Below are 11,110 nucleotides of genomic sequence, written 5' to 3' on the forward strand. Positions count from 1 at the left end.
CAGTCTCGATCGTACATTCAGCACTGTACGTACTCGATCTTTTTCATTTTGAAACAAAATGATCATTGGTTGATTCGAAATCCATATTTACATACCGCCCGCCCCATATAGCCAAATACGGTATGATCAACTACGTCATTTTTATCGGATGTTTGCGGTCTGCAAATCGATTTCTATACGTGTTTCACAAGTCTGTATTTTCAGACAAAAATCGCGGTCGAAATAAAAACAAATAAATAAAAAAAAAAAGATAATACAGACTTGGGGCAAGTCTAATACTATAGTTGTGCATGGCTTGAAATTTCATATACTGTACCAGTATCTTTTTAGCTGATGGGTTGGATTTGCATTACGGTACACTTTTTTACACAACTAATAATGAAGCAGCACATATATTTATATTAACTTTATCATACATACCGGTATGTACACTTCTAGTAATGACTTGTAAAAAGTGTCCAAGGAACAACAGAAAAAAAACCTCAATAAACATTCATTGTTGCAGTTATTTTTATTTCAAGTAAATTCATAAATCAGATGTTAATATACCTGATCTTTAGTCTGTAAATTCAGATTGTAGCGTTACCTAAAATAATAAATTCCCTTATTGCAAATTAATAATAAAATAAATTGATATGTAGTAGTATCATAATTAGAACACAGATTGGATCGGCAAATTTAAATGGCAGTAGTAAATTCTAACATATTAATGTGATTACTCCATTTCTTTAATGTGTGGGTCTGTACCAGGAAACGATGACATGCTACATTATTTCATAATTAACAGCATTAAAAATAAACCATATTCTTTCATAAGCTCAAATTCATTATTTGGTAAATTGATTAAAATCCAGCACATTCATAAACAAACTAATTACAAAACAGTTTACAAAAACTACCTTACATTACAAGCACATTGATTATACAGTACAAATTATTAAGTCCCGATATTTCAAAATCAATTTAAGCGGTAAATCATTTATAAAATACATCAAAGGAAATTACTTTTTGGTTATTGAATCATCTACTCATCATATTGTAAAGTGATCAATTAAGTCCTCCTGCACTTAACATTAAAGTTTTAGTGCAGTAATTACTTCAATAAAGTGTTTATTTTACTGTTGCACTTATTGATGTTGTTGGTTATCAAGTTGGCAATCTTTTCAGTACTTGCACAAATATATACCGTATTTATTCAAATAAATGCCACCCCGCATCAAATAAACATCCCGGGGACGAATTTTTTTCTCTCAAATAAACGCCCCACCACATGCACACAGTATTGTATTGTAACACATTTATATTTGTAGTAGAATTCATTGACTTAATACATGATCTACAATTGACCAAGGTATTTTGATATTCTGTTTCTATTTTTTCATATTTAGGGAGAATTTATTTGATTATACATACTACCATAGTAATAAAAATAAACGCCTCCCTCCAATAAATGCCCTATGGTGTTTATTTGAATAATTATGGTACTCTTATTAGTGGTTTATAAAATAAACGCAATGCGATTAGGATTTGTTTCCACATCAAAGTTCACATATAAGTATGCGCCGCACTGCTTACATATTTTTTTATAACCTCCTGCGCCCCCAACTTATTGATTCCTAAATTCTAGCTTCTTAGCACACCATCTTGCTTTTCATAGCACATTGCAACCTAATCATGAGTTTTTTAAATAATTATTTAGCTCTGTATAAATGGTCCTGACCTTTTCAATGGCTTTAAAATTTTAATTTCTTAAAGATGTATTGTCCCCCTGAAAAAATAATTCTTACAAATTTTTGGTTCAATTCCATTTTAATGTAACAAATGGTTATCCACTTTGACCAAAAATTGGATGGGAAAAAAAATGTATTTTCCTGAAAAAATGTAATTTAAAGCAAAAAATGGTCAAATTGGCTGCCAGCCAATGGATTTTTGGTTGAATTTAACCATTTATTTTGTCATTTTATTAGTGAAAACATTATTTTTTATGGAAGTGATTAACTTTATTAAAACTACAAAATAACATATTCATTCAAGTCTGATTTAATTAATCTTCATTTTTGGGGGACAATACATCTTTAATTCCAAGGGTGTATAAGATAGTTTTTGCATTATTAAAATAATTTCCTTGGATATATAAAATCTAAACCAGTTTGAAATTGAATTAGAAATTCAGCAAGCAATATTTTTGTGCGGCAGCCATTTAGTCAAACTTATAAAATCATTTATAATAATATAGTGAAGGAAACTTAATAAAATGGAAAACATTTAGAACTAGAAAGCCACTTCGAGAGTGCATACCTCCGCCTAGTGTAAAATTCTCCTACATAAGATTTCTCCGGGAAAATATAATATTTGTGTGTGTTTTAATGCTGTTTGTTATTTAGGCTAATTTCACTACAAGCATGTGTATGGTGTAATGGTATGTAACAAGCCTTTCAATTAACAATAGCTTTATTGACTAACAATAGAACAGCAACACAAAAATCAAACGAGGGAATTTGAAAGTAAATAGGATTTTTAAACTACTCGTATAAAAAAAGGTGCACATTAAATCAAATTATGTTTTAAAATTAGAAATCACAAATTATAACTTTTGTCTCTTGTACAAAAATGAATTTTTTTGGATAAGTAGTTCTCGAGAAAATGCAATTTCAGTTTACATGTTACTTTAAGACTGCTCGCCGGCTTTTAAAAAATTCTGTCCTATCTTTTAACACTAGCAGGTCTGAAAAGTATACTAAAAAGTGGTCCAGAATTGGGACCATGGTCCCAAAATTTAATGGAATGGTCCTTGACCACATATCTATCTGTATGTTCATTTTGGTGAAGATCTTGTAATTACTTTTTGAGTAATCCTGCTAAAAAACAAACAAACAAATGCTACTGTATACCGATTACATATACCTCCTTGGCGGAGGTAAACAATTTGTATCACATTTACAGATATTTGAGTAAGGCTGGCAGAGCTACAATGGCTTGGAAAGTCATGCCTATATCAAACCTCACATGGTATAGTAGAGGTCTTCATCCAATCAAAAACCACATTTTCCACAATGGTTAGTTCCCTTTTATTTATTTCGTTTTTGCATACCCTCTTGAGTATAAAGAATGAGGGGCCAGTATACAAAGTTAATTGAATCTAAGAAGACTTAGAATCCATTTGAGTAGTTTTGTTTTTCCTAATTAGAATCACTTTGATTAGGAAAGTTGTTCATTCAGGCCGTAGGTATTTGGAAGATCAAGACCTTCTATAATTAGATCCCCTAAAGGGATTAAAGTCTAATCATCTTCTGGATCCTCCCAACGATGATGCTTAAGCCCTGGTGCTAAGTGGGTAATTATTACCTCTACTGCTTGAATTTTAATCTTTTTTGGTGGAACTAGACATTCCTTGTAAGTTACATGGTCACCGGTACATGGTACATATTCTCCCTCGACACTGTAAAAGAAAAATAAATATTGTATAATAATACCATAATGGTAATAAAATGGAAATTTGTGGTTGCACAGTACTGTATAATGAAATGGTATTTAGATTTGTGGTTGCACCAGTACTGTATAATGAAATGGTATTTAGATTTGTGGTTACACAGTACTGTATAATGAAATGGTATTTAGATTTGTGGTTGCACAGTACTGTATAATGAAATGGTATTTAGATTTGTGGTTGCACCAGTACTGTATAATGAAATGGTATTTAGATTTGTGGTTACACCAGTACTGTATAATGAAATGGTATTTAGATTTGTGGTTACACAGTACTGTATAATAAAATGGTATTTAGATTTGTGGTTGCACCAGTACTGTATAATGAAATGGTATTTAGATTTGTGGTTGCACCAGTACTGTATAATGATATGGTATTTAGATTTGTGGTTACACAGTACTGTATAATGAAATGATATTTAGATTTGTGGTTACACCAGTACTGTATAATGAAATGGTATTTAGATTTGTGGTTGCACCAGTACTGTATAATGAAATGGTATTTAGATTTGTGGTTGCACCAGTACTGTATAATGAAATGGTATTTAGATTTGTGGTTACACCAGTACTGTATAATGAAATGGTATTTAGATTTGTGGTTACACAGTACTGTATAATGAAATGGTATTTAGATTTGTGGTTACACCAGTACTGTATAATGAAATGGTATTTAGATTTGTGGTTACACCAGTACTGTATAATGAAATGGTATTTAGATTTGTGGTAATACACCAGTACTGTATAATGAAATGGTATTTAGATTTGTGGTTGCACCAGTGCTGTATAATGAAATGATATTTAGATTTGTGGTTGCACAGTACTGTATAATGAAATGGTATTTAGATTTGTGGTTACACCAGTACTGTATAATGAAATGGTATTTAGATTTGTGGTTACACCAGTACTGTATAATGAAATGGTATTTAGATTTGTGGTTACACCAGTACTGTATAATGAAATAATATTTAGATTTGTGGTTGCACCAGTACTGTATAATGAAATGGTATTTAGATTTGTGGTTACACAGTACTGTATAATGAAATGGTATTTAGATTTGTGGTTGCACCAGTACTGTATAATGAAATGGTATTAGATTTGTGGTTGCACCAGTACTGTATAATGAAATGGTATTAGATTTGTGGTTGCACCAGTACTGTATAATGAAATGGTATTTAGATTTGTGGTTACACCAGTACTGTATAATGAAATGGTATTTAGATTTGTGTGTATTTAACATGCACTGTAGCATTAACAGTTTATGTATTATCAATAGGAGAAGAATCCAAACACACGATAAAAAAAAGAAACATAGGTCTTGGATTATTAAGTTTTTAAATCCTAAGTATTATCTAATATTTATTAACCTATTGACCTCTTGTTTACAATACATTCTAAACCTCTGCAACACCTATAACCAACCACTGTAACCAACCACTGTAACCAACCACTGTAACCAACCACTGTAACCAACCACTGTAACCAACCACTGTAACCAACCACTGTAACCAACCACTGTAACCAACCACTGTAACCAACCACTGTAACCAACCACTGTAAACAACCACTGTAAACAACCACTGTAACCAACCACTGTAACCAACCACTGTAAACAACCACTGTAACCAACCACTGTAACCAACCACTGTAACCAACCACTGTAAACAACCACTGTAACCAACCACTGTAACCAACCACTGTAAACAACCACTGTAACCAACCACTGTAACCAACCACTGTAAACAACCACTGTAACCAACCACTGTAACCAACCACTGTAAACAACCACTGTAACCAACCACTGTAACCAACCACTGTAACCAACCACTGTAAACAACCACTGTAACCAACCACTGTAACCAACCACTGTAACCAACCACTGTAACCAACCACTGTAACCAACCACTGTAACCAACCACTGTAACCAACCACTGTAACCAACCACTGTAAACAACCACTGTAAACAACCACTGTAAACAACCACTGTAACCAACCACTGTAACCAACCACTGTAACCAACCACTGTAAACAACCACTGTAACCAACCACTGTAACCAACCACTGTAACCAACCACTGTAAACAACCACTGTAACCAACCACTGTAACCAACCACTGTAAACAACCACTGTAACCAACCACTGTAACCAACCACTGTAAACAATTAATTGTTGTAATGTGTTGCACTGCAGCAGCTGTGAGCAGTCTTCCAAATATAATGTGATGTATTGTAACTACTAATGTTTGTTAAGTAGTACAAATACAAAAAGAGTATATTGAAAGAACTGTCCTAAATTGTTTTAAAGTAAATTTGTATTCAATTTAATCAGACGCTTCCATTTGAATTTAATATAAAAGGTACTTGGCCTTATGCCTGTATTCTTAAACCAGACTTTATATTAGTCGTAGTTCGAGGTAAAACTTTTAAAATGACGTCATTTTAATTCATAAACCGAACTTCAACTAAAACGCCAACTAAATCAGGCCAACCTCCACTAAATCGAGACGGATTTTGATTGATTTTTTTAGTCCTCGAGGGGGCAGGCTAAATGGTATTTAAACAAGGTTTATAAAAAATGTCATTGAGTTGTAATATTGGCCAGATATTGAAGAATGAAATATCTACTTTTATATAAGCTTAATTAAATATACATTGGTATATGTTATAATAATAAAAATCATTTTTATTTACAACCGTATACAAATTACATTATTTTTTTTCGTGCAAGTCCGACTTCAACTACGTTATGCCATAGCGACAATGGGAGATACGGAAATTCACCACGCGATGGGATGTTTAGGGGGCCTAGCGGTTTCTTGTTACGCTATGAAGTGTGTGGTTCGTTGCGATCATACTTTTTTTGAGGCCCAGAAAATATGCAAGTTACCGTACCGCCATGGTTCCTAAATAGATTTTGAACATTTTGTTTGTTGTTAATCAAAAGTACTTAAATTAATACTGATCTTGTTCTAATAATTAACAATTAAAATAATTTTTCATGTATATAGTCCTAATGCATAAAAAGTTTTGTAAGAAAATGAAAAGTGCACAAAATTTGTCTGCCCTTCAAATACTCTCTTGTCATTGGCCAATGTATAGCCTTTGTTACCCAGCCGTGTGTAACTCAACTAAAAACTGTAAACTTTTACTACTTCGTTTATGAATCAAATTTGAAGTAATAGCTCAAACTACGACTTTTTGAAGTCGAACTTCGAACTACGACTAAAGTCTGGTTTAAGAATACGGGCGTTAGAGTCAAGCACTTATAGATGTCGCACATTACAGGTTGGTTTTTCTACCACGCAGCGGCATTATTCCCTTCCGTGACGAACAATATTGTTTACAAAAGGCTAATCGTGCAATACTACCTGTCAATTGTAGAAATGGGAGAAAATAACGCATATGATAATATGAAATCAACCAATCAAATGACAAGGATTCACTTACTCAGATACATGTACAAATAACGTTGTACTGCTATCTCCATCTGGAATGATAAATCCGTGACCTTTGTGCTTGCAGAATTCTTTGATAACTCCCGTCTTCACCGGATTATTTGATGCTGCTCGTGATCTTCAATTACAAAAATTACAAACAATTTTTTTTATAATTTAACAACCTTGTGCAATGTCTGGTTGATCTTTATTGTCAAACAAGAACTTTATTCATTCGAATGAATTTTGTTTTTGGACTGCTTACCAATCGATTAATGATATCTCTAGGGATTTTGTAATATAATTTGAATTTCTCTAATGTGTTGGACTGGCATAGTTTCCTCTTGTTGATAGAAATTAATTTGAATACGGCTTTACCACGTTGAAACACCGGTTCTCGCATGATCACCGAAGTTAAGCAATGTTGGGCCTGGTTAGAGGGAATGGGAATACCGGGTGCTGTATATGGAGATGGGGTCCCGTTAGGCATTTGAAATCAGCATTGCTGACTCTTATGGCAGCTTCTGCATCTAGTATCTGCCTCGTATTGGCCTATGCCTTCCCCCTGGTCAAGGTGGCACTGGACGAGAGAAGCACATGATCAATGTTAGGACCAATCAAGGTGCTATAAACAGTCCTGGCTTTGTTTAACCTGTTAGTTTTCGATTGAATAAAATAAAAAAATTTTTTTTAAAGACAACTTATTTTTTATTGTGATGTCTTGTCATACATCATTAAATAACTTACGTGGAATGAGTTCTTGTGCGTCTTGTAATGATTGGACTTGGCATCAGGAATTGCACTGGACTTCTTAAGACTTTATTAGGAGATTTTGATGGTGATTCTGCCATGATTAATCAACTACAGTATAAAAAGTAGGTTTATAAATTTGTATTTTTTAATTCAATTAATTAAAGATGTATAAATGAAGGTCAAAATATTCTAAATTTAAATTGGCCATATCAAAGTAATATTAAAGTTTTTCACCTTAAGTCGAAAATTCGAGCCAAAACAACAATTTTACGTAATTAACAGCTAAATTAATTTGATTACATTTCGTCTGGATAATCGTCCCGAGCGAAAGTAAACAAAGATTCAAACCATGAGTATACATTAGTCATTATGCATGATGCTAGGATTGTTTACAACTCGTCACGGATGAGGTGGTGTTTCCAAACAGATCGCAAGGACGTTTTATGATTATGCCTACAGAGTAGCCAAATAAGCGCGTTGCATTATGAGAAATGTTTTTGACTGGAAGTCAAAGTTATTTTTTGAACCTAAAAACGTCTGTATTTCAGTTATATGATTTTTTTTCCAACTCATTTTTAATTAATTTTAATAATTAATACAAATAGGCCCTAGCTTAGCTAAGTAGAATGGTGCTGAGCTGCTTCTGGGCATTTTTGTCCGATCATGGATCAAATACTAGTATACAGCCTAGGCCCTAGAACGAAACTAACTAGATCTAGGCCTAGTAGGCTAGTAATAGAGCGCACTAGGCCTAGCTAGACTAAACAGGGGGAACAGACGATCGTACGTATCTCGTACGTAGCACATATATGCTAGGCCTAGCCTAAACATATTTAAATTCATGTAAATTGCTTTTTCATCACGTACCAAATGAGTTATTTAGTAGCTTTTAAACGCATGTATACACAGTACAACACAGATTCAACATACCTTTATAAATGAAGCGTTTTGTAGACTATTTCAACAGCCTCAGTTTTTGTTTTTCGTTTAATACAAAAATAATCATCTACTTCGTACATTTGGAAAAGCAGTTCCAAATAGTGCGAGACTCGTTTAGGAAGGCATTTGCCTTAAAGGGGGATTCTGGGTTTAAAATTGTTTTTAAATATCGTTTATTTATTAAATAAAAAATATTATAACAATATAGACATGTCAGAATGAAGAAGTAATAACGAGAAATTAAAAAAATTAAATTTCATATACATTTTAGGATAAATTCATGGAAAGTCTGTTTTTCAGCAGCTTAGGGAAGCTCATTAATATTCATGAGATATTCACAAAATCACGTCACCAGTGGATTCCAAACTCGCGACGTGATGTACGTTGTGTTTGTCAACTAATTTACATCTCTCTCCCTTGTCAAACGACGACCACCCGATCATTGTGAAATACATTTTTTGTAGATTTTCTAAGCTAGGCCTAAAGTGTAATAATCACAGTAGTAGCATATATTTATTTGACATTTAGTGAAATACAAAAATTTAGTACAGATACGGAGTCATAAATTATACTATTTTTATACCTCTATAGTACAGGGATTATGACCGGTTGGGCCGCCGACAAGTTGAGCCGCCGGTGATTTCTATGAAACGCCCAGTGCAGCGCATGCGTCTTTTACGACATTTCGCGTAGTGATTAGGATGGTGTCCTAGTACATAAGTTCATGGTCTTGGTTTATTGTGTCATGAAAATAAATAATATATAATTACATATTATAATTAACAACACAGCAAAGGAAAGTAGTAATATTTAATAATGTAATTGTTTTTAATCTTCGGCGAGGAAAAAATTTAGTGCACTCATAATTTTTCTCGCCACGTGTAGGCCTACCACGTAAAGTCACGTTGTCCTCTCTCAGGACTAATTAATAGAGTATTAACATTCTTCGAATGAGGTTAAATAACTATTATTTTTTATTTAATAATCTTTTAATATCATATTTTATTGAATTTTACAATGTTAATACACAAAATATTTGACTAAAAAACGTGATTTTATGTAATTATTTTACCGAAAAATGGAGTAAGCCTAGTTCATACAACTGCCGACTGAGGGGCAACATGTTTACGTCATTTTTGGCTAAAAACGATCACTTTCGGTGATGTTTTATATTTTGGAATCTACAAGCCAGATTTTCATAATTATTTCTTTAATTATAATATTTAATAATATATATACTAAAAACCATGATATATAAACTTTTGAATGTACATCGATCCCTAATAATATAAATAGAACGAGCACCGGCGAAAGTTAGCATTTGGCGTTCCATAAAAAATAACGTTTTTCTGGTGGCGGCTCAACTTGTCGGCGGCTCAACTTGGCCTAATCCCCCTATAGTACAGATCGTATTATCGGCTTCGTACAATACTACTCTAGGCCTAGCCTAATAATAATATGGGCGAGAGCCATTCTGACTAGGGATTCCATGCCACGATGGCTACGTTAAAACAATGGGGCCCATGGGCCTAGCTAGCCTACTACTACAGTAGACGATTGGCCCATAAATAACAAAACAAAATCGGCTGTAAATATTGGATCGCCGTCCACACGTATGGTGTCCCAATCGCGATTTTTTTTTTCGTACATAAGTTGGGGACCCCCCTCATGAAACGTCACAAAATAAACATGAATAATTCATCAGTTAAATGTGTTGTTCCGTGTGCACCCAAGCGTATAGCAACAAGAAGCGATTACACAACTGCGATACGATACTTTCTACAGTAGGCCTAGGATTCTAAGTCAATTCACGCGATTGCCTTCGCGCACTCTTCTTCACACAACAGCTAGGCAAGACATTAAACTAAGTAGTAATTCATTGGACATAGCCCAAAGAAAGCTTAGACCCACAAGAATAAAGAATGTGTATAATTTGTGTACTGTATTTTTTTTAATTCTGCTATTTTATTATCAAACAATGCATGTACTCAAAGGAACTTTAAATATGCGCGTATATGAACACATGAGATGGGAAGATTAGACCCACGAGAATAAAAAATGTATTTTTGTGTAATGTTTATTGTTTAATTTTGCTGACGTATTACTCGGATTGTGTCATACCTATAACACACACACACACAGCTACTACTAGAATAGACATGGGTTTAGAGACTAGTAATTAGGCCTAATAGTATCAATAGAAACTATAATTTTAACACGTAATTCTTTAGTAATAAATTATATTAAAAACACCATAAACTAAAGGCTGATTATTTCGACAATCCACACAAAACGCCGCTATTCTATTATGAAATCGCACGCGGCAACCACACAGCAGAGATAGGCCTAGAATCGTACCGCACTTGTGTAAACTGTAATCACTTCTTGTTGCTATACGCTTCTTGGGTGCACACGGAACAAGAAAATTTAACTGATGAATTATTCATGTTTATTTTGTGACGTTTCATGAGGGGGGTCCCCAACTTATGTACGAAAAAAAAA

General features: G+C 33.6%; 1 protein-coding gene across 2 annotated transcripts; it reads right to left on the reverse strand.

Annotated features, from left to right (window-relative positions):
- Positions 1-489: 489 nt before the first annotated feature.
- On the reverse strand, positions 490-8,686 carry LOC140063562 (calcium-regulated heat-stable protein 1-like). 2 transcript variants are annotated; one of them, XR_011847636.1, is made up of 5 exons: positions 8,600-8,686; positions 7,664-7,777; positions 6,930-7,055; positions 587-3,439; positions 498-549 (listed from the first exon to the last, which is right to left on the reverse strand). XR_011847636.1 is itself a non-coding variant. In XM_072109940.1 (4 exons), exons 2-4 carry the CDS (start codon positions 7,765-7,767, stop codon positions 3,280-3,282), a joined length of 390 nt encoding a protein of 129 aa, XP_071966041.1. In that variant the 5' UTR covers positions 7,768-7,777; positions 8,600-8,686; the 3' UTR covers positions 490-3,279. The 2 variants fall into 2 exon arrangements, 1 of the variants encoding a protein (XP_071966041.1); XM_072109940.1 differs by having other exon boundaries at positions 490-3,439.
- Positions 8,687-11,110: the final 2,424 nt, after the last annotated feature.

Source organism: Antedon mediterranea, chromosome 1 (assembly GCF_964355755.1).
Source record: "Antedon mediterranea chromosome 1, ecAntMedi1.1, whole genome shotgun sequence".
In the NCBI taxonomy this organism is placed as follows: Eukaryota; Metazoa; Echinodermata; class Crinoidea; order Comatulida; family Antedonidae; genus Antedon; species Antedon mediterranea.

Excerpts from the sequence above, each read along its gene's own strand:
- LOC140063562 (XM_072109940.1), bottom strand. The coding sequence starts at position 7,767 with ATGGCAGAATCACCATCAAAATCTCCTAATAAAGTCTTAAGAAGTCCA. Across the intron at positions 7,056-7,663 it reads CGCACAAGAACTCATTCCAC|ATCACGAGCAGCATCAAATA; the intron begins GTAAGTTATTTA and ends TTGTAATTGAAG. Across the intron at positions 3,440-6,929 it reads TTATTTGTACATGTATCTGA|TGTCGAGGGAGAATATGTAC; the intron begins GTAAGTGAATCC and ends TTTCTTTTACAG.